Source organism: Typopeltis vanoorti, chromosome 9, assembly GCF_054136105.1.
Source record: "Typopeltis vanoorti isolate ZY-2024b chromosome 9, IOZ_Tvanoo_1.0, whole genome shotgun sequence".
In the NCBI taxonomy this organism is placed as follows: Eukaryota; Metazoa; Arthropoda; class Arachnida; order Uropygi; family Thelyphonidae; genus Typopeltis; species Typopeltis vanoorti.
This window is the reverse complement of record NC_143557.1, coordinates 6299977-6326611: the sequence shown is the minus strand read 5'-3', so window position 1 is coordinate 6326611 and position 26635 is coordinate 6299977. Positions and strand designations below refer to the sequence as shown.

Sequence of the window (26635 nt, the reverse complement as noted above, 5' to 3'; positions counted from 1 at the left end):
ACCACGAGAAGGTGATGGTTGGACATTAGGTCAGAAGCCCTGGTCGGTTCTCCGCATTCCTTTAAAGGCTATGTGGAGGTCTCCTCTCAGTTATACAGCTTTGATCCTTAAGCACCCCTAGGTGTAAAGTTTTCATTTTTTATCCTTCTGAAGAAACCGCTATCCCTATCTCATCAATGCTAAATTCAGCTCACTTTATGCAATTTCATGTTATACGATTATTTCACAGAACCAATTAATCGCATAAAGTGAGGGACATGTATATCAGCACATACACTGACTATACCAGAGTTAACAATGCCCCTAATCTGGTTTGTGCCTCAGTACATGCATGCTTCCTAATCAGTGGAAAGAGATCAATATAATTACATTATACAAAGAGGCTGGTGTAGCAAATTATAGACCAATGAACAGCTCTGGTGTAGACATGAAGGCATCAGAGAGGCTGGTTAGGAATTGCTTCCAAAAGGTGAATAGATATTACTGATTTTCTACAGAGGCTAATTGGTCACTAATTTCTTAAAAGTACCTTTTTGTTTTTGGAAGCTTCAGTGGCACTCCTAAATAAACTGAATTTAAACCAATATCTGTGCATAAAAACTTCCCAAAATTTGGGAAACAATCATCAGAAGTCTCAAATTACATCCTAGGCACCTTACAAATGCTATAGAAGGCACACGAATGTTTCATTGAGTATCGTGTTATAATCCCTGATGTCTCAGTGACAGGTGAAATACTGAGAACGTTAAAATTATTCTTTTTAAACAAAACCCTCCACTAAACCTCCAACATGTTTGACCCCCCACCAGTACTTAAGCCTTAACACACGGATTTCAAGTATTGTCTTTTTCTTCACACTATTTCAGATGTTTCTCCGTTGGTAGTTCTACATATACCCAGTACTTGCTACAGGTATGTGTGAAGTTTTTTTTTGCTTTTTTCCTCCCCTCTTTCTGTTACTATTTCTCTATTTCTTTGAGAAAATGGAAACATAAGACAAAAGCTGCTAATGATGAATCAGTCATGCAATAAATTATTATGCCTTTTGCCTTAAATCCTTTTTAGAAAGAACTACATAATCATATCATGAGAAAACAACACACACACACACCATTGATACTAATGTCCAATTTCACATGTAGTAAAAGGTTATTACCTCTTGTGAAGCGGGAGATGCTGGCACAGACCCAAATGCCATCACTGGAGTGTCCTGAATATTCAAAGTTTTCTGGAAGAAAAAATAATAATAATAAAAGAAAAAAATATTGCATGAAGTAAAAAATAAAATTTGCTTTTTTTTTTTGTTTTAATTAGAAGCTACACATAATACACGTGAGAGGGAGCGAGGCAAAAAGGTTATTAGAGGATGCCCCACTAAACAAATATACACCACCACTAATTCCAAATGAAAAATTATTTATTAGTAAGTATATGATAAATATTCTGGCAATTTTTGGGAAATATGGTAGCAAACTCTGAAGAAAATGTGGTTTGATTCAGCTAGAGGTATGTGGTGCAGCTGTCTGCAAGAATAGAACAATCAGAACTCTACAGTGGATGGACTCAGGAAGTTAGATGCAGTAGAGGAAAAAAAAGAAAGCACATCAAAAGTTCTTACTAACTAAGTCGACATGTGCTCAAAGAATACAGAGAAAAATGTGAGAAAGCAAAGTAATGTGCAAAAGCAGCTAAACAAAAGTCATGGGAAGACTGGTAGAATACAGAAGATAAATATCAGGAAGATGATAAAATATTGTGGTGGCTATTAACAAAGCTTAGAAATGGAATAAAAATTACTGTAAGAGAAATTAGAAGATAAAAGTGACATGTAAACCGAAGACTTTCTAGATGTCTAGAGTAATTACTTTGAAAAAAAAAAAAAAAAAGACAGGGGTAGAAAACATTCAAGATTGAAGTAATGCATTACTTCAACCTTGGTATCTCTCCCAGATCTGGTTCCCACTGAGACCTCAATTAAGGTCAAAACTGGTCTGGGCAGTAGCCCTTCCAATTATGCATCACATTATATATGCCCAAAAGGGTGTGTGCTTTGCATTATGGGATATATACCAAGGCAAGTGATATGAAGTCACTAGCCTCTATATACAAGTAGCTTAGAAGTGAATATATTTCACAAGCAATATATATTTGCTTACTTGGGAAAAGGATTAAAACCAAGTATAAAATTTCTTGGTATCTTTAATACACAAACAGAAAAAGTCAGAAACAAAAGACAATGTGATAGCAGTATAAATGGATGAGCATTTTTCATCCATGCAACAGGTGAAAAGCCAATAGGGGAAAATTTCACCTTTATTATTCAAAAGGATTTAGGACTGGGAGGATCTACAAAAACAATTAAATGATGAAGTGGTAATATTCATGTGGAAACATGTTAGTAATACTCAGGAAAACAGAGCATCATCAATGGGTAAAATTCCAATTACAGTAACACCTCATGCAACATTAAACTCTCTTATAGGAGTGATATTAGAATGGGAGCTCCTTAATGCTTGAGATATCATCAGAGCTTAAAGATCAAGGAGTGACAGGTATGAAAGGTGCATTCTGATATGTAAGGTTGATCACCTGGTTCCAACCAGGAATATCATCCTTACTTGATTCACCCAAACCTCCAATATCTGTAAAAGCAGTTATCTCAACTATCCTCTTAGACTGTACATCTCTGGTCCCCTGAGATGCTTTAAATGTCAGAAATAAAGACATGTCCAAACTGTCTGTTATGGCTACACCACTTATGTTGAAAGTTTTTTCACTTGGTTATACTATAAATTAAAGATGCCAAGAAATTATATTCTTGGTTTAGTCCTTTATCTAAGTGTAAGCAAACAATGTTTGCATATGAATTATCTTCACGACTGGGCTACTTGTATATAGAAGCAAATGATTTTGGTTACCAAGCAGAACCTCTCTACTACTATGGAAACAAGATACCATCAGTGGGAGCTAAACCCAGAAGAGATACCAAGGAGAAGCATATTTCTCCCATATACAAGTATGTCACGTGTCACACACCTTATTATTAAAATACTCTGGATTGGAGATAGATGTTTAAGGTTTTTTTTATACTTGGTTATAGCTATAAATTAAAGATGCCAAGAAATTATATTCTTGGTTTAATCCTTTATCCAAGTATAAGCAAAGAATGTTTGCATATGAATTATCTTAACAACCGGGTTACTTGTATATACTGTCCAACTACAGATGCGAGAACCTTGGCTGGCACAGCGCCAAGAAGTCAATTTATGCTGAAGGGAAGAAAGGAATAAGGCAATGTACGAATTCGTCACCAACACGCAAAATCATGTACTTTATATGTAAAATTTTCCAACTGTTGTACAAGCAAAATAGTTACCACTGTAAAAATTAGAATTTTCCAACGCATAATAATAAACATTCATCATTGATTACCCTATTATCGGAATGGATTCACCTTCTACTATGTGCAGAAGTGTCGAGAGATCTCGCATCTGTGGTCGGACAGTAGATAATAGTTCAAACATTGTAAGCAAACAATGTTTGCTGACACCTGGATGAAGGATTAAACTAAACATTTCTTGGCATCTTCAATTTATAACTAGAATTATAGCTTTCAATTTGTAAGTGAAAAAAACTTTCAACATCTCTGTTCTGTAGTATTTTAATAACTTGTATATGGGAAAAATATGACTTCTGCATTACTTCAACCTTGGTATCTCTTCTGGGTCTGGCTCCTATTGATGAGGCCTCAATAAAGAATAAAACTGGCCCTTCCCCATAATCAATACTATTATACACATCCAAAATGGTGTGTGCCTTGCATTATGGGATATTGAGGCAAGTGATGTGAAGTCATAAGCCTCTATATACAAGCAACCTAGTCTTGAAGATACTTCAAGATTGGGTTGCTTGTGCATTACTTCATACTTATACTTGGATAAAGGATTAAACCAAGAATTAATTTCTTGGCATTTTTAAACTACTACTTATGTCTGACATAGCAGTATAGAACATGATAAACTGTGTTCTGTACTTCCAGGCATGTCAGTATGGAAGGATGAAATTTCTTGCATCATGATAAAAACCAAAGTTTATCATATCAGGATGATGATGAAAAAAAAAAAAAAAAAAAAAAAAAAAAAAAAAAAAAAAAAAAAAAAGCTACCACCACACTTGTCCTCAAATCCTCTTATGCTGAAAAGGCAGGAATTAAAAAACACTGAAAGCATCTCAAAAAAAAAAAAAAAAAAGGTTTATTCCACTACACCTGAACTTTATGATCATAAGCACTTCTCTGTGGAAGGCAGTCATGACCTAATCTCATTCCTTAAACAACTCCAAAACGATCCTTTCCAATGAAAATCCACTTGTAAAAGAAAATTATGGCAAGGATACCACAACAGAAAAAATCGATACATCTGTATCCTGCACAAATGAACTACACAAATTATGCTGTCACATGTGATGATGTATTGAACATTTGTTCCAGAGGAAGAGATAATCCCAAAATTAACTGATAAATAAAAGGCTGATAAAAGTTGGAAATTGAAGAAATCTACAAAGCCAATAAGACAAATTTTTACAGTGGAACTGGAGTGAGTTTTGCCAAAATATTGATAATATCAAAGTTCTGCTGCAGAAACACAAGTCATTCTGTTTCTGTCTGCAGGAAACATTTAAAACCCAGCAAGGACATTATCACCTTAAGGAATTTCTCTGTTATTTGTGAAGACAGAACTGAAGAGGGTTCCATTTATGGTGGAGTAGCTAATCTAGTGAGCAATCATACTTCTTCTGAACATGTCCAGCTTATTACTGCTCTGGAAACAGTAGCAATTTGATTAACTGTGGGATTTTTTTTTTTTTTATTACTGTTGGGTTGCGCGTTATAAGATTATCAGTTTTGATGTCATTTATTTCAACTATCTCAGCCAATACTTTTCATGGGTGACCCATGAACACAACACTCTGTGGGGTAATACCAACACAAATAGACAAGCTCCTATTACACAGCGAATGTTTGACAATCATGATCTCTCCCTTCGTAAAGTCAACGTCATCTTCCATTTGCCTACCCACTTGAATTCTGCAATAGATCTTACAATCCTGCTCCCCCTGCCATTTTTTACCTGCTCATGTGGAATCTTGAAGAGAATATTTTTGGAAGCAATCAATTTCATGTTATTTGCAATATATCCTCACAGGAACCATGTTCTCTAAAGATACACATGTGGAAAATGTGCCAGGCCAACTGGAGTACTTCTTTTCATCTTGCAAAATTTAATGCTGAAGCACTTAGACAAATACCTATCAATGGACCAGTAAAGTATGTAAAAGATTCTATTGCCCAGGCAGCAACAGTCAATTCCAAAACTACTCAGTTTCTACTCTATTACTACAGCAAACCCTGACAGATTAACCTAAAATAAATTCACTATAGCTAACTATAACAAGCTATTCCTGTGGTCCCTACAAGTTTTTCATAGTGAGAGTCAACTGTATACTGTTAACTATTGATAGTAAAAACTGAGCATACATTTGTAGACTAGTCTAGTCCAGGCTATCACTCAGATGATTTGTACATCCATAGATTGTATTAGGAAAAAAGTAAAAATAGCTTTTTTACATTTATGCAATATTTCAAAATTCCCCCCCCCCCTCCTTAGTACTTGTAGAAAGGCTTATAAGTTGGCTGTACATGATTATTAAATTACTTAAGGAATTCACAACGTAAACTGGAATATAAATTAAAATAAACTTTATATCCTTCCTATATTTCAGCAACATCACATTGCCATCTTCGTGGGAACTTGAGACTATAACACGTGCACGCAGGCACTAATACAGCAAATGAGGTCGAAAAGAGGAGACTACTGTTTTTCCTAAAACTCACCACAGAATACATTGGAAGAAAGCCACAGTAATACACCACAGCAAGTTTAAATTTGAAAGACTATTCATAGAATCAGCCTCATCCCTAAAAAAATGTGCCAAACCTCAACAACGGCCAACCTAATATAGCCTGCTAGGGGGCCACCATCAGGACTTTAGGAAAAACAGTAGTCTCCTCTCTTCGACCTCATTTGATGTATTATTGCCTGCGTGCACGTGTCTTAGTCTTAAGTTCCCATGAAGATGGCAACGTGACGTTGCCGAAATATAGGAAGTATATATTAGTTTATTTTAATTTATATTCCAGTTTACATTGTGAATTCCTTAAGTAATTTAATAATCAACTCTACTAATAGTAATTTCGTTCTTGGGAATATATCAGTTGCTTTGATATTTTGTTCTAGGTGTTATCAAAACTTTTCAAGCCCCCCCCCCCTCTTATTTCCCTCTTGTATCTCCACTTTGTATGGACATAACTCTCCTATCATCATCTTCTATCATAAAAAACATGATATGCCATTTCTATTTCTGTCAGGATATCAATCCTTATCCAATCATGTTTCACCTATTCCAACAATTTTTAAGTGAATAAACTAATCAACAAAACCATTTCATCTCCCTTATTTCTGATGCTCCTGGCATTTGTAAATAAACACAGCAATTCACTTTTATGTCATCTCTAACAAGTCCTAAGTCCCATTTCCTTTATCACTATTTGCGCTATATACAAGGTGTTCAAAAAAAGACCGAACTTTTGCTATAAAGACTTCATTGCTCATTTTATAACATTTTAAGCACTGTCCCCTTCAAAGTAGCCCCCCCTACTTCCCTTCCCAATGTTTCTTCCATTGTTAGAATGCACTTTCTGTGATGGCATGCAGTTTTCATCACATTTTCCTGAATCTCCTGTGTGGCTTGGAAACAATGTCCTCTCAAACTGATTCCATTCATCTCCTGTAATGATGAATTAAGAAAGCTATTTGCATTGGCAATCAGTTCCTGAATGATTTTAACACTGCTCTCTTTCTGATCGTCAGTCAACAAAAGCAGCAAGAAAATTTCAGTCAAAAGTTAAGTTAAACAACGATTTCCAAAATCACAGCACGAACTCTCTTGACATTGTCTGTTGATGTGGAAAGTTGTCCAGGCCTGGGATCTGCATCAACTGACATTATGCCCTTTTATAAAATGCTTAAACCACTCATAGCACTGTGTTTGGCTCACACAGTCCTCCCTATATGCATGATTAAGCAACTGAAATGTCTCTAAAAAAATTTCTACCAAGTTTGCAGCAAAATTTCATATTGTTCTTCAAGCTCTTTCATTGTCACTTTGTTACTAAAAATCCAACGAAAGCTTGTGCACGTGCTCACTTCAGCTGATGTAACTATGACTAATGCTCATAGCCACAGTGCTCTCTCTCTGTGCTAGTTGATATGCTATTTAAAAAAAAAATTTTTTTTTTGAATGCCCCTCTTCTATCTATCTTCTCAGACTCAACTACCACCTGCTTAATTCCTAAGCCATCTCCATACACACACACAACTATTACTTCCAATCATAAAAAGTCCACCATACCCCCCCACACACATCTTTCCTCCCAACCTATCTAGCATTCTTTTACTCTCATTTCTTGCACTATACTATTCCCATTTAAAACTATTTCAGTCTCATCAGTTGCTCTTTCCTGATTTTCACCTTACTTAAATGATGCTAAAAATATACTAGTATATGAGATGCACATAAAAACAGATTCATAGCATTTGACTTATATAGTAATGAATTAACCAGAACCCAAGTACTACTGAACACACCTGAGAAATTTGCAATATCTGTTTATAACTAACTTTAATTCCTGATCGAGTCTTTGAGTGCTATTAGAACAGCACAATCAACTGTTATTTGTCTTATTTTCTGCCTAGGAAATTCATTTTAAACAACCTGATTAAACCAAAAAGATAAATAACACAATCACACAAAGATTAACATTTCAAAAGTTGGATTTTATAGCACATTTAAAAAAAAAAAGTTAAAAATTAAAAAAGCCACACAGTTATCACTTACCTTTAATAACTCATTAAGATCAGCTACTTCAATTAATGTGAGTTTGGAAATTTCATTCACAAGATCTTTAATTTTTGTAGAATATTCTTTAGTGTTACTACTAGGAGTAGGAGGTAGAAGAACTTCTGAACATTTGTGCCTATTTAGAATACTGTTAGAATAAAGTTAAATGTCATTCATTAATTTTCTTTGGTATAACATTGTGGATTAATAAATTAGGTTAAAAACAACAATTTTTGCTAAACATTAGGCTAAACAGAGAGGCAATTGGTTTTCTTCTGTTTTTCTATTATTTGTTTTACTGCATGAATATGATCAATTGTGTTAAAGCCTTTACAGAATCCTGCTTGTTCTGCAGGTTGATTTGTTCAACCTACAGAACATTTGTTATTATTGTTTGATTTGTTATTACTTTTGTGATAATATAATACTACTAAAAATAAAAGAAAACTCACATTAAAAAAGTTCATCTTTAATGGTAAAAAATATTTCTGCATATGCATGAAAAGGCAATTTCAGAAACGGAACAGCATAATATATAAATGACAAAGATTCTAGAAAAACACCACAATAATTAGAGTAAGATAGCAATGATGAACAAATTCTTTATTATATAATTAAACAAAATTATAACAGATAGCACTTTTTTCAACTCCCCTAAAGGAGAGAGGTAAACACACACCACTAGATCTAAGTTTCAACAATGAAATAATGTTTCACCACCTCTGGGTCTGGCCCCATTGATGAGACCTCAATAAAGGTCAAAACTGGTCTGGGTAGTGACCCTTCCCTTAATGCATAGCATAATACATGTCTCCAAGGAGATGTGCTTTGCATTATGGGATACTAAAGGCAAGTGATGAGAAGTTATACCACCTTTGCCACGAGCTGTCCCAGTCCTGAAAATACTCCTGATGCAAACTTTGTTTGCTTACACTTGGATAAAGGATTAAACCAAATATATAAATGTTTCACAAGGGCTGTGTCAGTAGAGATGACATGTTGAACAAGACCAGATTGTTCAGGCTCAAGATACTTGGTCAAAATGGACAAAAGTAGATCTTTCAGATTGTTCAAAACCAAGTTACAAGAGTAAGCACTTTGTCTACCAGATGTTTGCATCTTATTGAAGAGAGAAAGGTAGAATTCATCGTATTCAGGAAGGAATTGAAAATATAAGAAAACCAAATTAATTGTAGAGAACATATACAAAGAATGGAGGAGGAGAGCTACCAAAAGAAGTAACAAGATAAACCAAAAGGGAAAAAGAGACATAGGAAGACCTAGAAAGAAAATGAAAATATAGTCCTAAGGATGCTGAAACAGGCTTTTAGCCTATATCTTGAAAGAAGGAAGAAGTCACGCAGAGTCACACCATCACTATATTAAAAAAAAAAAAAAATTGGACTTGTTAAGGCCTTAAGCTTTTAAGTATAGAATCCTTGCTTCTTCTGCTCAAGAAAAAATTTCTCTTATTCCACTGCCTCATGTGAAAGGCATATCTGAACATACTGGTTAAAATTTTAAAAAATCTCTCAAAATGTACGTATTTTGTGCATCAAACAATATATCCACATTTCTCTCTTCCTTAAAATGACAAGTTTCTCCTCCACTTACTTTTTTTTTTTTAGGTGCCCACCAGATTGCTTGCACTTGTGGCTTGTCTCTTATTTTAAACAATCTGCCTTTGTCTGTTGTAAGGAACACATTTTACGGCAAGTATCCTGAGACTGAACAATTAGGCATTGATGAACATATCAAGTACAGAGTTTTCTGAAATAAGAGTAAAATATTATTATTATATGACACCTCCAGGGAGTCCAAGGGACTCATCGAGGGAGGGCACCTACTCTACAACTCTGTCTCCACCACTCAATCCACCAACTACAATGAACCGCAACTATCATCATCTACACCATTGCCATCTACTGCCCACAGCCACTAGTATTTTCACAGACAATCACAAACATCCATGTCCATGACAGGATTTGAACCTGCAGCCTTTTGGCTGGCATAAGAACAAATTTTATAATTATACAAATTATATACATTTATTTATAATATATAAAATAATATATATATATTACATTTATGTGATATCAAATATTATACAAATTCTTTATAGAATGTCTTTATAAGGAAACTTGTGAAACATTACTTCGTCAAAACAGACAGTTTTATGGTCTAGATCAATAGTCAGCAACCTTTTTAATAGGTAAAGGGCGCAATACTGCGAGCACCATAACGCTCTTGGGCGCTGTGCTGCCACCTCCTCGTGATTTAAATAATTAAATGTTAAAAAAACGTTTAATTTTCTTGACCAAAAAGCTCTGGAAAGACTTTTATTGGGATTATATTGATCAAGTGCATATAATAAACAACTAAGTTTATACCAACTAGTTTCACCAACTAAGTCTGCTGGCACCTTCAGGGTACATAACTGATGTACGGCACTAAAAAGTAAAAAACTGTTACAAACTATAATCAACCGATTCCAATTATATTAAACAAAGAACAGAGCGCGTACAATACAATTATAGAGCGTGGATGATATCACTTGTTGTTATTTAGGAACGTTCTATAGTTGGCACTATAATTCAGTTCTGGCGAGTTGAAGAATCTGATAAGGGTCTTCCAGATCACGGGCAAGAATTGTCCTTGGTTCCTGTTAAGGTTTTGTATACAGCGGGCAACTGTTGTGGCCTCCTTAAAACTTCGGGAGCAGAAGTCCTCCTCCATGTAAGGAATTGTGCTTCTATCCCACTCTATGATATGGTTCGTTCTTGAGAAATGAAAAGCTAACCCCAATTTTTCTTCTCTGTTATTATTGACATCCCCTATGTGTTCTTTTTGCCTAATTTCAAGGCTCCTTGAAGTTTGGCCGATGTAATTCAAGCTGTACGAGCATGGTATGTTATAAACTTTGGAGAAAGGATGGCTATCTTTTGGAGATCTTAAGAATTGTCTAATCATTTCTGTGGGTTTAAAGGCCACTCTTATTTTATGTGGTCTAAGGAGGCTAGCAATCTTATTGGAAACTGTCCCTAAGTATGGAATGACGATGGTAGAAATATAACGTACATCGTCTTGTTGTCTTTGTCGGGGTTCAGAGAAAAGTATCTTGTGGACGAGTCTTCGAGGAAATCCATTCATGGTAAGGTTGGTGGATATCAGGGATAGTTCTTCCTGGAGGTCTTGTTGATCTGTTGTAAGGAGAGAGGCATGGTTCCTTAACATGTGTACAATACTAAGTTTCTGAGAAATGTGGTGTGAGGAAGTGAAATGTAAATAACATCCTGCATTGGTAGGTTTGCGGTAAACTGAGAGGTTGATACCACCATTCGGAAGCTTCTTAATTAAAGTGTCCAGAAATGATAATTGGTTATCTTCTTCAAGTTCTAGAGTGAATTTGATTGTGTGGTGTAGAAGAAGTCATCAACATTTTAGGAAATTTGCTCCCACAAGACATTAATTCTCTGTTCCGTCATTGTTTAACATCAAACTTTTTCTTGTGAAATAAAAACCATATATCAACAATTGACTCGCCTTGCAGTGGGTAGCCCCCCCTCTCCATCTTGTGCTGATCTCTTTATGGAGGATTTTGAAAGTAAAATCTTAACTCAAACAGACCCTAAACCCACAGTATGATGGAGATACGTGGACAATATCTTTATCGTTTGGAACCGCACAAAAAAAAAAGGACCTGTTCGACTTTCTTAACAAAATCAACTCTCTACACCACACAATCAAATTCACTCTAGAAGTTGAAGAAGATAACCAATTATCATTTCTGGACACTTTAATTAAGAAGCATCTGAATGGTGGTATCAACCTCTCAGTTTACCGCAAACCTGCCAATACAGGACGTTATTTACATTTCACTTCCTCACACTACATTTCTCAGAAACTTAGTATTGTACACATGTTGAAGAACCATGCCTCTCTCCTTACAACAGATCAACAAGACCTCCCCTCCAGGAAGAACTATCCCTGATATCCACCAACCTTACCATGAATGGATTTCCTCGAAGACTCGTCCACAAGATACTTTTCTCTGAACCCCGACAAAGACAACAAGACGATGTACGTTATATTTCTACCATCGTCATTCCATACTTAGGGACAGTTTCCAATAAGATTGCTAGACTCCTTAGACCACATAAAATAAGAGTGGCCTTTAAACCCACAGAAATGATTAGACAATTCTTAAGATCTCCAAAAGATAGCCATCCTTTCTCCAACGCTGGAGTTTATAACATACCATGCTCGTACAGCTTGAATTACATCGGCCAAACTCCAAGGAGCCTTGAAATTAGGCAAAAAGAACACACATAGGGGATGTCAATAATAACAGAGAAGAAAAATCAGGGTTAGCTTTTCATTTCTCAAGAATGAACCATACCATAGAGTGGGATAGAAGCACAATTCGTTATATAGAGGAGGACTTACGCTCCCGATTTATTAAAGAAGCCACAGCAGTTGCCCACTGTACACAAAACCTTAACAGGAACCAAGGACAATTCTTGCCCATGATCTGGAAGACCCTTATTAGATTTTTTAACTCACCAGAACTGAATGACAGTGCCAACCATAGATCGTTCCTAAACAACAAGTGAGATCATGCAGGCTCAATGCATGTTTTGTACGCGCTATGTTCTTTTGTCTAATATAATTGGAATCGGTTGATTATAGTTTGTAACAGTTTTTTACTTTTTAGTGCCGTACATCAGTTATGTGCCCTGAAGATGCCAACAGACTTAGTTGGTGAAACTAGTTGGTATAACTTAGTTGTTTATTATATGCACTTGATCAATATAATCCCAATAAAAGTCTTTTTAAATAATTAAACTTAAAATTACAATTGGCATGAATGATTTTGAAATGTCTTTCTATATTACTTTTTTTTAGAAATAGCCACACTATTATTGCATAATAAACAAATACATTTGCCATTATGATTGATAAAGCAAAGCGCTCGCATCTGATCTGACAAATACATGCTAATTGTTAACATGAATATTCTTTTTGTATTCATTTTTTATGGTATTTTATATTCATTCATATGTGACAAAAATATGTTGTCAAAGCGAGGTAAATAAAAGAATGTTAAAATTTGAAATCTCATTTTTCTTAAAAACAACTACTCATAGAATTTCAAAGTCTGAAATGAGAGGAAAAAAATGCCTGCGTCATGAGCCTTCCGTAATTTTCAAATTTTATATTGTGCTCTTCATATTAAAAAGGTTACTGACCTCTGCAAGACGTGCTTTACATTTATGGAAAATACTAAGGAAAGAAGTCTGGAGCTTGCTCCACCTTTACTACGAGTTGCCCATAAGGTCCTACTTATGCTTGCATCTGCCGAAACTTTTAGTTTCTATATATTCGGCACGAAACTCTTGTAGTTTCTATATTCAGTTATGAAATAATGTTGGATTCAATATTTGCTTAATTTGTACCATCATTTGCAGTGTTTTTCTTTATGTTTAGTGTTTTTTCTTTATGTTTTCTTGCATTTTAGCACATACTAGTAATGAATGTATCTCTCAGATATACTTCGATGTACGCTGCAAGCTCCAAAGCAGTTTACAATAATTTCTCTGAGGGCGCACTAAAAATTCACTGCGTTGCCGACCTCTGGTTTAGATTTATGTCCTTTATGAAAGACAGTACTTTTACAATCTGCTGCCCTTTTTTATAATTAGAATCTTTGTTATTTGCATATGTTCTATCTCTATATCGAAGATATTTGACACATAGGTGAAAATTTTACCATTAAAGGTTATTTAATGCAAGTTTTCTGGGTATTTTTGACACTCAATAATATACTATATTTCTGAGACCTATCATTTATTTTTTTAAATATCAACACCACACAAGTGAGGTCTATAATCAGGACAATACTGTGTTTAGGGACAAGTAGTCAAGGAAAAGGAGCCTCCGTAGCTCATCGGTATAGATGAAGCCCTTTGGTCAGAAAGACCTGGGTTTGATTTCGATCCATGACGTGAGGAACCTTTATCCAATCTTTTTCAACTAAAGGTGAGTTAGCCAGTCTCATATGGAGACAGAGGGTTTTTTTTTTTATCCCAGAAATTCAGGATTTTCACCTCTCAGAACAGGCAAACCAGCTCCATGAACACTCACAGATTACAGCCACGAATACTTACAATCCAGTCACAGGCCTGATTCATCAGCTATATGCTAGTCCCAAATCCAGATAAAATGGGGAGGGGGAGGGTAAAGCAATGGTAAACTACTCTGTAAAAATCTCAACAGAAACACTTTGTGGAAAAGAACACTTGCCTACAAAAGTTACCAAAAGTTGGACACACCTGAAGGGTTAAATCATCATCATCAGTCAAGGAAGATGAAGGAACCTACTGAGGTGTTTCTTGTGAACAGCTGGAAGTCTGAGTACTTGAGAAAAACAGCATGATTAGTTGTTTGAAATCTTGAAGACTAGATCATTTGAGAACTACGAGATTTGTCAAACTTATGTAAGCATCTTCACAGAATCTGAAGATTCATCACAGAAAGTTCATACTTGCCATTATGTATAATAAGTCACTACTCTCTAAGCAAAAAATTATCCTCATATTCCTGCTAATCACACTCCTGGACAATTTCTAGGGATGATCTCTTGTTCTCTTCCTTGTCATATATTGAAACCTTTCTTCTATATTAAACTTGTAAAACCCCTTCAAGTAACTTGCACAGTTCTATCATATGTCTGCTGTTCTGTCTTACAACCAATTTCTGTAATTCACAAGTCTAATTTATTCTCACATGAAGCATTCCATTGACCAGTCACTAATTGCTAGTCACAAATCTCTAGATTTTTTCCCCCTCACTCCTAGGCAACCAAATGCATGCAGACTAGTCTAGATGTGACTGTATCAAAGCCTTGTAGTAAGAGAATAACCTTATTTTCATTTGTCAGTGTTCTTCAACATCCAGGTAATCCAATCATTTACTCTGAGGAACACTTTTGAAACATGCCATCTAAACTTCCTGTCCATCACCAACCCCAAATCCTCCCTTGTAATCTTTTCATCCTCACAATATATAACTTTACACTTTTTACGCTAAACTTGCAACTATTTTAAACAGCCATCATCCTACAGGATTTTTACATATTTGTTAATTACTGCCCTGCTTGGTTTTGCATCATCATCATCAGCAATCAAGTGGATATTTCCTCTAAAATCTTTTTTTAAAAAAATCTAATGGTCTTCTCTCACGACAAATCCTATGCCGGAAGAAGGTCACTCTACTCCACTGCAGCAAATATAAGTATGAAAAACTATGCCTCAAATCTGCTTTTGCCTTAACGAACTATCCAAACTTAAATTTGAATACGTGAAACTGCCCCAAATTTTGGAAGCTCTCATTCTCTGCACTTCACCACAAAACCAAAGATAAACAGTGGCCCCTAGTGGGCTAAAATAAGACTTTAGGCTTACTTTCAGATGCCATGCTTTACCCTCAATTGCTGGGGAGTATAGCAGCTAGGTTCTTGTTCCTGCACCCTGTTAGTCATTAGGGGAAGCCAAAACTGCTATCAACCAAACGTAAGCCATCGAACTAAAATGCTCCAAAATTTATGCCCTAAAGGATCCCATCTGGGGCCAGGCCTAAAAATAATATTTAATATTGGAGGTTTCTCCAGTATCAAGCAAGATCTCATTGCAAATATTTGCAGAGATGACTGCGATGTGCTCTGCCTGCAACAAACTCACAGAAGGGAAAGTGCTGCAAGACCTTATATACACTGCATGAAACTCAAAGAGATACCCCATGATAAATATGGTAGTGCAATTTTTACAAAAGAAAACTTAATTCCATTCTCCATGGACTCAACAAGCAACAGAAACATTGAGATTATTATAATCACATTTAAAAATATCTCAATCACCTCAGTTTATAAACTGCCAGAAGAAGACTTCTCTTCCCCTTACATTCTCCTCAATAATAATCATACATGACTAATGTTGTATTAGATAACAGCTATAGTATTAACTGGGATTACACAAAGTCCAACGAAGATAGAAAACTTGTTGAAAAATGGGCTGAAAACCTTTCTCTAAACCTGATACATAATCCAAAACTCCCCACATCTTTCAACAGTGGCAGATAGAAGCAAGGCTATAACCATTATCCCATTTTTTTTTTTTTTTTTTTTTTTTTTTTTTTTTTTTTTTTTTTTTTTTGGAAGTTTATTTTTCACTTGGTTAGAGTATAATAAATTTAGTTTAATCCTTTATCCAAGTGTGAGCAAACAAAGTTTGCACCTGAAATTATCTTCAGGACCGGGGTAAGTTGGTACAACAAGATGTACCCCAACCACCTTACCCCGGTCCTGAAGATAATTTCAGGTGCAAACTTTGTTTGCTCACACTTGGATAAAGGATTAAACTAAATTTATTATATCCCATATTTGTTAGCTGAAAAATATCCAACATTTGTGTTAAAAAGATTTTAAATCTCATTCCACATACTCAACATAGATCTATAATGCTTCAATTCAACCCAGCCATTATGCATAACACAGTCCCTTACAAATGACGATTTAATTTCAAAAAAAGCTAATTGGAAGGGTTTCATGGAAGATCTTGACTGCTCCATAGAACCACTCCCTCCAAACCCTTGAGAGTATCCCCAATTCATAAAAATATTGAGGAAAATCTCCATGAAACACATACTCCCACCAAGGATGCCGCACAAACTACATTCCAGGCCTTTCCAGTGCCGTACAAGCCCAGTATGCTAATTACTTATAACTTTACAACACCACCCCCTTCTCAGAGTAGACTATCCATGCAGGAGAAAAATTATGTTCCAAGATGGCAGAAGAAAGGCATTCCTCATGGAAAAAAGAAATAAAAGCCCTTGATATGACCCACAGCAGCAGAAAGGCATGAAACTTTATCAACAGAATTGGGAAGGATTTCACTAAGCCGTATAAGCATCCACAGGTAACAGCTAATCAAATTGCTCACCAGCTGCTGCTGAATGGAAAATTCTCTCTAAAAAGCACCCAAAAAATAAGATACTTAGAACCCCAATTGAGGAACAAAATATGATTAACTCGGATTTCACCATCACTGAACTCAATACTACCATAAACCTATTAAAACCTAGAAAATCTGCAGGCCTTGATGTATCTGCAATGAACAAATTAAATATTTTGAATCCAGGACTAAGGAGTGGTTATTAAACCTATACACTTGCCTCAGAACCCTAAGGATACCAACTATCTGGAGGTATGCTAGAGTGGTGGCCTTTCTGAAACAAGGAAAAACTCCAACCAAAGCAAAAAATTACAGACCTACATCACTACTCAGCAACCTCTTTAAACTCTATGAATGATTAATTCTAAATAGGCTACAACCCCTAATCGAACCCCAACTTATTGCTGATCAGGGCTGGTTTTAGACCAGGCAAATCCTGTACATCCCAAATTCTCAACCTCATTCAATATACAGAAAATGGTTGTGAGCAAAAACTAGACACAGGAGCAGTCTATGTAGACCTAACTGCAGCATATGATACCATAAACCATCTCACACTCAGAAATAAAACATACAGAATAACTAGACTATTGCGTTGTCCTCTTGATCCAGTCACTCTTGGAAAACACGTTTTTTTGTGAACAAGAGCAGCTGGCATCCCCCAGGGAAGTGTGTTATCACCATTACTTTTCAACATCTATATCAATGATCTTCCTATCTTTCCAGGAACTAGAAATTTTATCTATGCTGATGACCTTGCCATAGCTACTCAATCAAAAAATTTCAAGTCCTTTGAAACTACTCTATCACTTGCCTTAAATAGTCTAACAACATATTATAGCAGTAATCAATTAAAACCCAACCCCTTGAAAACCGAGACTGACCTATTCCACCTTAGCAATAAGGAAGCTACAGATTTCTTGAGAAGGCTCTAATATAGAACATTCCTGGACCCCAGTCTACCTCGGTGTGACTCTTGATCACTCTTTTATATAAAACACACATAGAAAAAACAAAAGCAAAAATGAATGCAAGAAACAATATACTAAGAAAGCTTACCTCCTCCACTAATGGGGTGCAGAACCTAGCACACTAAAATCTTCTGTCTTGGCCCTTTGCTGTTCTTCTGCTGAATATGCCCAGTATAGTCCAGATCCTGCCATGCTGAAAAGCTTGACCCAGCACTGAATGAAAGCTGCTGCTTAATTACAGGATGCCTGAAACCAACACCACTAAGAGACCTGTATACTTTGGCTGGTATTGCATCCCCCTTCAATTCGAAGATCTGCATTCTCAGCTGACGAAAGAAGCACACAAATGAATGATGACCACCACCTGCTATTCAGCCAGACCACATTGCCCCAAAGATTAAGATCCCGACATAGCTTCCTAGCAACTGTTGAACCACCTAAAAACCCTCTAGAGACAAGACTTCAACAATGGCTTGTTCTATACCCTGAGACTAATACTGGTATTCCAACAGCTGAACATCTTACACATAGTCCCCACTTGGACTGAAATACTTGGAAAAGCCTCAGACTCTATGTGACAGGATGCCGCAAACAAAATCTCATCAAATGAAGCTATCTCACTGGATCAGATAACTGTGAGTGTGGGACAACCCAGCCCATGAAACACCTTTTTTGTCTCCTTCTTCAATCACCTTGCACAAAAGAAGACCTTATAGGTATTATTTCTGGGAAAATTCCCATGTTACTCCTCTAAAATAAACTATTACTTTAATGGCTAATACAGCCTACTTTCGTTTAGGAGTGCCCCTTTTTTTACAATGTCATTGGCTCTTTACCCAAATTCTAGGTTATTACTGAAGTGTTATAAAACTAATACAGTGGTATCTCGCTAATTCAAACCTCTTTAGTCTGACCCCTCCAGTAATCCGAACTGCGGTTTGAAAGAAAAAAAAGTTTTATTTATTACACATTATTTTGTGTACTGTTATTTTTATTTAATAATTATTATTGTAACTATTATTATTTATTTTATTATTACAGTACAGTATAACTACAGTGATACACAAAAAGAGGAAATTCAAAACGTGCATAATTTGGTTAAAAATATAAATCCAGATGCTGAAATTATATTGTTTTTTATAATTTTTTACAATTTTATATTGAAATTATATTATATTTAATATATATTGAAATTTTATTAAATCAGAATACAAACTAAATTTTTTACTAAAATAAACATGTGTACTGTATTATTTTTTTAAAAGTTTTACATTACAGTACAGCAGTTTTTTTTCTATCAGTTACTTCATTTATTTACAGAATTAAATTGATGTACCATTAGAATCTGATTATTTTTGTCTTTAACGCTAGTTATTGTTGTCTCTCCGGAGAAAATTCGCTAATTCGAACGCGCACGGTTTTTATTAGTTCGGATTAGCGAGATACCACTGTATATGAAGAATTAAAAACAGGAGAAAATTTAGACATACCTTTTTTGGATGTTATTTCCTATCTCCTTATTCCAGCAATGTGTCTTCATATGCTGTTAAAGTTTTTTTTTTTTTTTTTTTTTTTTTTTGAGGGGGAGTGGGGATATTATACATATATTGAAAAAAAACCCTGTTTTTTTTTTCAATTAATTCTCCCATATTACTTTATTCCCCCCTTTAACAGCTTAACAGCATATGAAGGCACATTGCTAGAATAGGGAGACAGGAAACAACATCCAAAAAGGGTATGTCCAAATTTTCTCCTATTTTCATTCTTCATATATTAGTTTTACGACATTCAATAATGCCCTAGAATTTTGGTAAAGAGCCACTGATATTGTAAAAAAGAGGATCTTATATCCTACACACAAAGAGTAGTTGATTACACAAGATTCTGAAGGAACATCTGACCATATTTATTGTCTATAAGTTATGTATAGTTTTTTTCTCTTAATATTTTACTTATTCCCTGTATAATTCACCTACCAAATTTAAACTGTTCTCATTTGTAATGTATCCTAATTTGTTGTAAATAATGCTGTACCATTGTTGAAAGTTTATTTTTCACTTGGTTAGACTATAATAAGTTTAGTTTAATCCTTTATCCAAGTGTGTGCGAACAAAGTTTCTGCCTGAAAGTATCTTCAGGACTGGGGGGAAAGTGGTACAACACCAGGCAACTCCTTGCAAAGGTGGAGCAAGCTACCAACACTCCTATCTCAGTATCTCCCATAATGCAAAACACATCTCCTTGCGGATATGTCTAATGTTATGCATTAAGGGAAGGGTCACTACCCAGACTAGTTTCGACCTTTATTGAGATCTCTTCAGTGGGAGCCAGGTAGAAGCATTAGCAAGGTCATCTCTACCTATAGAAGTACCATTGTCTACTACTGTACCACTTGTTTGGATATGAAATAAATAAAATACTCTCAATTGCTTAGTACAGTGTCTGTGTGCAAATATCATATTGTATTCCAGATAAAGGAAATTTGACTTTGGCAAAATACTAGAAATATTAATTAATTTATTATAGTTAATATTAGTCTATGTTGCAACTTTCTTAAAAAAGTACAGTTACGAATAGCCAACACATAAGCATTACCATCAGATGATATTAGCTTCTTAAACAAGTTCAGTACAAGTCGTTGGAATTCTTGAAATAAATTGAATTACTGCTGTAACAAATTTGGCATAAAAACTAGCAATAAAATGATAACTGACAGGAACATGGACAATATTAAATGCATTTTCAACGGAGAACCTATAAAATAAGTAAAATATTTAATTGATTTAGGAACAATTTTTAATGAATAGGGTAAACTAAACAAGGAAATAGATAACAAGATAAGCAAAGCTGGTATGGAAGAAATCAATTGAATAAATTTGTATGGAACAAGTGGGAAATTAGCCAGAATAGGAGTACAGTCATACCCCGAAGTTACGCGGTAGGTGGGACCTACAAAAAGCATGCAAGTCGAATTCGCGGAACTCGGGATATAATTTTGTATGTAATTTATACATACAAACATACAAAATATTAGTTAATTGGGACCAAAGATTTACAAAAACACTTATTTTTTTTAAAGAAATATAATCATAATTGTAGTTTTTCATACATAAAAAAAAAGAAAGTTATTTCAATGTCGATCGTTTCATAAAATCTAATAGATTCGTCTGACAGCATAATTTCTTTTTCTTGTCATGCAAAATTTCTTCATAGCAAGCCTATGATTTTTTAATTCCTTGCCTTGTGGCTACAATTTGTTTCCCCGTTAGAATCTATGTCCTCCAAAATCTGTAAACCTTTCTTTTATGATTGTTCTTACTGTGGATCCATGTAGACCGAACTTCTTTGCTAGTTCACAAATTTTCATTCCACATTCAAAATCCTCAATAATGTTGAGTTTTGTTTCCAAAGTCGATGTTTTGCTTTTCTTGCTAGCTATATCAGAATTGGACTTGCTTCTTTTGGACGACATTATTATTTTTTATGTGATAAAATTTGTATCAAGAACATAACATTAAACAATCGCAAGGTCTGTAGACTATAAAAATCGTGTATGATTGGAGACCACGCAAAACACGTCAGTGCTTGTTCACATCATGTGTGACACTGGCGAATGTGGCCGGCACCGGAAACATACGACTAGTGGTGAAGCGGAACGGGAATATGTACATATAAGAAACCGCGTAACTCCGGATTCGCGTAAGTCGGGGTATGTCTGTATTATATGGCATAGGTCAAATTAATTTTAACTTCTTGATCTAAGTTGAGTCAGGAATAAAACAGTTGACTGAAGAATGGGAACCACAGCAAAGAAGTGTGTACAACGAAAAAAAATTCCTACATGGATTTTCTGAACCCAAGGTTTCCGAAAAAAATTCCTGCTCATAAGATGTGAGAAAAATTAGGGAAGTTAATAGATGATAATGTCAGAATCATAAGAAAACTGAAGATATGAACTTGATATTATTAACATTTCATGTGTGCACAGAACATTAAAGTATAAATAACATACTACATCATGAAGCACTGTTATGAATAACAACACATTTAAGGCTATCTATACATGAGTTACGAGTTAAACAGAATGGGAAAGAAAAAAATTAATGCCAGGATAACAAAAAATACAAATAAAAACTGGTGAAATCATGTGATTAGTACCCTAGAGGACCAAAATGTCAGATGTGAGCATATCAGACCTGAAAAGTGCTCTTCCAAACTATCCAAAGTAGTTTGGAAGAGCACTTTTCAGGAAGCTTTTAATGTCAAATGAATCATGTAGAACTTAATAGTATCCTGTACAATCCATTTTGTACAGGATATATTTGCTACATATCAAGAATTTGATTATTACTCTAGAATATTCTCCAGTCAATCCCTGATTAGCCAAATAGACAATATCTCTGCAACCAAACCAACTGACTGTGGATTTCGATTCTCACTGTGGCACATATGTTAGTTAAAGTATCTTAGACAGTTTTCATCACTTCGTGTCAGATCATTATCCTGCTTACCGAAAGCTTGAATTAGCTTGAAAATATTCCGTTGTCTCCAGTTTGAGATTTAATCTTTGGCTTGGACATAGATTTATATGAACAAAGCAAAGGAATCCAATAGAATCATAAGCAGTTCTATTTAAATGAAAAATTATTGTAATTTTCTATAAACGCTTGTAGTCACTTATTTAGCAGCACAGCCTATATAAATTAACTCCCACTAATTTATAGTTTACCAGGGTGTACATAGTATTTGTCCACAGCACATATGAAATATTTAGAATAAAGCTATCAACTAAAGTGGATTAAACACTATAAATTCTATATAACATAGTGAACTATTTTATAGTTAGTTCTTCATATCTTCTTCACTAAAACAGAAGAATTACAATTCACGGATGATTCATTCAGTGCATTTAGAAATTTATAATATTAGTCATTTTCACACTTTTACCTAGAAAGAAAACAAGTTCAGTTATTGAAAACAATTTACTTTTTTTCTCCCACTAGGTTTATTGCTAAGATATTTGCTATATTATTATTATAAAAAACCTCCATGCAGTCAAAGACTCATCTGGAGGTTCATTATTACATATGTACACACACACACACACACACACACAAAAAAAAAAAAAAAAAAAAGAAAGAAAGAAAGAAACGATGCACAAAACTGGACTATATAAGAAATGAAGACGTCAGAAAAGAACTAGATATTATAATATAAATGAAAAAATCAAGGAATATAGAGAGGGAAAGAACATTATCTAGGATAGAGAGATACCGAATACCAAAAGATGTGGATAGATATAGACCAAAGGGGAGAGGGAGAGAGAAGAAGACCAGTGAAGTCGGAACAGACAAATGCTTAATCCTCGAATTGAAGAAAAAGAACTCATTTTTATTAAAAATTATAGCATATATTTATTTTTTTAAATATAATTGTACAATAAATTTATGCTTAATAAACTGTGTTATATACTTAATTTGCTAGTTTTTATATACTTAATTCCTAGTTTTCTTTTCATATCCTTTTAATTTTCAATTTTTTTCTGTTAACAAAGAATGAATACCGGCACCTATTGTTTTATAAAAAAAGCACTAGCAATAGATATTTTCGTGGTGAGATTTAATAATTCCCACCTATCAACTAGAATCCTCGACTGAAAGGGAAAAAAGTTGCTTCGAAATTTGGAGGTATTATGTCTTCATACATATTCAAATAACTTACCCATTTCTAAACACAGCAAATGAATCGAGGGAATGCAAGGATAACAGTGGACGAAGACATGACTGAAACGAGCACCGGAGTTCTAAACTTTTTCTAATAGCACTTCTAATGTGAAACATCACTGAATACATATATGTATGTATAATGTATTTCTAGAACTATAATAACAGGACTATCATAAATTAATTAAAACCACATAAAAACAAACCCAAACACATGGATTGCCCTATCCACATGAATTTTGTATTTAAGATCAGCGCCACCATAACAGTAAATTCCCCCCGTCTCTACCAACTTCACGATATAAATATTTTTTATATTATAGCCTTTTTAACGCCCAACGATCCAAACTATAAATTATTACTTAAATTAAGGGGATATTAAATCCCACATAGTTTTAAAACCGAATAAGAAACTCAAATATTGGAATCAGAGAGTTTCTTGCCAAATATAGTAAACTATAAAGTATCGGCGACACTAGCGCTAGCCAATGCAAGTGACCCTAGTACGTAGTACAATACCGGACGACTCGTTGCAAAGGTGGGGGAAGTTCAGATCGCTATTCTTAGGTATTTTCCATAATGTAAAAACACATTTCCTAGGAAATGTATGCTGTTATTACATTATGGAGGGAAGTCACTACCCAGACCGGTTTCAGCCTTTTTTGAGGCTTCATCAGTGAGTAGCTAGACCTAATACCGAAGTGTATAGCGAAAAGAACTTATATACTCTGCGAACGAGTTTTCCAAACAGGTGCAACCATTAAGTTACTTAAGTATAAAGAGCTAATAAGCTTCATTTCGGCAATGAAAACATTACTTAAATTAAGGGGATATTAAATCCCACATAGTTTTAAAACCGAATAAGAAACTCAAAGATTGGAATCAGAGAGTTTCTTGCCGAATATAGTAAACTATAAAGTATCGGCGACACTAGCGTTAGCCAATGCAAGTGATCCTAGTACGTAATACAATACCAAATTTATTATTACTATTCGTAGTAGTAGTAATGGGTAAACGTGTATCCCGGTTAAAATGGCGTTTACTTCCATAGCTCTAGGCTGTCGTTAAGAAAGAAGTTATGCGTTCGATTCCACACATCACTGAATTAGAAACATTTATGCAGATGTACGTAAGCGTCACAACGCTGCGTATATGCAAAATACTTGGTCACGTGCGTATCCACGTGTAATAGGCAACTATTTAAGAATGCTGCAGGTAAGTAATCGTCAATAATGATAATCACAATGGGAAAAACAAATGATCTCTCGCAGTTCGATAAAGGACTTATTTGTGGGTGCCCGTCTGGTTGGAGGCCCAATAACTGAAAAATCACTGAAAAAATAACCAATTTTACTTGTCTAAGGGGCATAATTGTGGGAACGTAAGAATCTGTAAGGAACGAGAATGCAGTCTTCTGAAAAGGCTTGTTCGGACAAACAGAACATCGTGTGTGCAGGAATTGACCGAAGCATTTAACAAAGGCTATTCCCGACCCACACTTTACCAAACCCAGTCACATGCCTATAAGGAAATCACAGATTTCTTTGAAGAATCGGAAAGTTCGACTGCCTGGTGTTAGGAACACTGTGCGAGTGACACTGGAAAAAGTCATGTAAGTGGACGAATCACGATGCATCTTATTCCGTACCGACGGTAGGCAGAGAGTTTGGTGGGAGCACCATAAAACATTGAATCCAGCTTGCCTTGTAAACAGAATTGAAGACTTATGTATGAAACATATTCTGTTGGTACGGAACGGATCCCCTGATATTGCTGGAAGGTCGGGTGTCCACCGAATATCTGAACATTGTTGCCAATCAAGTCCAATCTGCAATACTGACTTTTTGTCCAGAAGATGACGGTTACTTCATGGACGACCATGCTACTGTCCATGGCACAAGAATTGTTCGATAGTGGTACATGAAGCATGACAAGGACTTGCATCATCTTCCCTGGCCACCACAAAGCCTGGATCTGAACTCTATTGAGAATGTATGGGACATGTTGGAAACACAGATCCGGGAGCGAAGTTCACCTCCATCCAATTTCAGCCAGTTAAAGGACTAGCTGGTAAAGACATTTCTTTTACACTTCGTGGAATCTATGCCAAACTGCATATGTGCTGTAATTCGGACTAACTGAGGTCAAACACGATATTAAATAAAAGTTTTAAATTCATTGGCCGGTATGTGGAGTCACTGACTATAGAAACTTTTTCAAGTCCTTTCTTAGGTCAGTTCTAGAGTTTGTTGATCTTTGGCACGAAAAAGTAGGGCTTTTTCCTTCACGGAACATGTTTTTAACTGCAAATTTCAATATATATATATATATATATATATATATATATATATATATATGTATATATATATATCTATGTGTGTGTGTGTGTGTGTGTGTGTGTGTGTGTGTGTGTGTGTAAAATAAAATAAATCAGCTAATGCCTTTTATTCCTTTATAGTGAGTAGGCGAGGCCTTTATATCCTATCCAGTTTTTGAAGACTGAGTGGGCAGTTCAGTCTCTACTGGTAGCCAATTAAAGATAGCTGGCCCATGTCTATCACTAATTATAGGCGCACCAATGAAGAGACGGCAAACAAGTGCTGCCATCTCTTGGTACCTAACCAGGACAGGATGTATTACTGTCTGAAACAATGTGGATTCTGCGGTCGATTTTCTTGAGTTTACTGGACGAAAAACCCGAGTTTTCCGGGTGAAAAAAAACTCGCTTGCCTGTGCCAGAGATCGGCTAACTCGGGAAATGGTCGAAGATAGGTGTAGATAAAGTTCCTCCAGTCAGCTACTAGATTTGAACTTAAGTCTACCTACCGCAGAGGATGCAAGCATCAAAAATATTTTATTTTAAATAAAATGTTGAGTGTAAAAATGTATATAATGTACCTGAGCCAGCAATAAGGACAAAAAATGGGAATGGGATATTTAGAATAACGCATCAAGAAGGGGTGGGACAAAG

General features: G+C 35.3%; 1 protein-coding gene across 1 annotated transcript in view; it reads right to left on the bottom strand.

Moving 5' to 3' along the window:
* Positions 1-23903, bottom strand: part of mRpL12 (mitochondrial ribosomal protein L12) — a 54301-nt gene extending 30398 nt beyond the window's left edge. Inside the window, exons 1-3 of the mRNA XM_090398223.1 lie at positions 23663-23903; positions 7957-8107; positions 1157-1228 (exon numbers count right to left, since the gene is read on the bottom strand). Coding sequence (XP_090254349.1) covers positions 1157-1228; positions 7957-8107; positions 23663-23793 — 354 coding nt within the window. The 5' untranslated portion in view covers positions 23794-23903. The remainder of the gene's footprint in view (positions 1-1156; positions 1229-7956; positions 8108-23662) is intronic.
* Positions 23904-26635: the final 2732 nt, after the last annotated feature.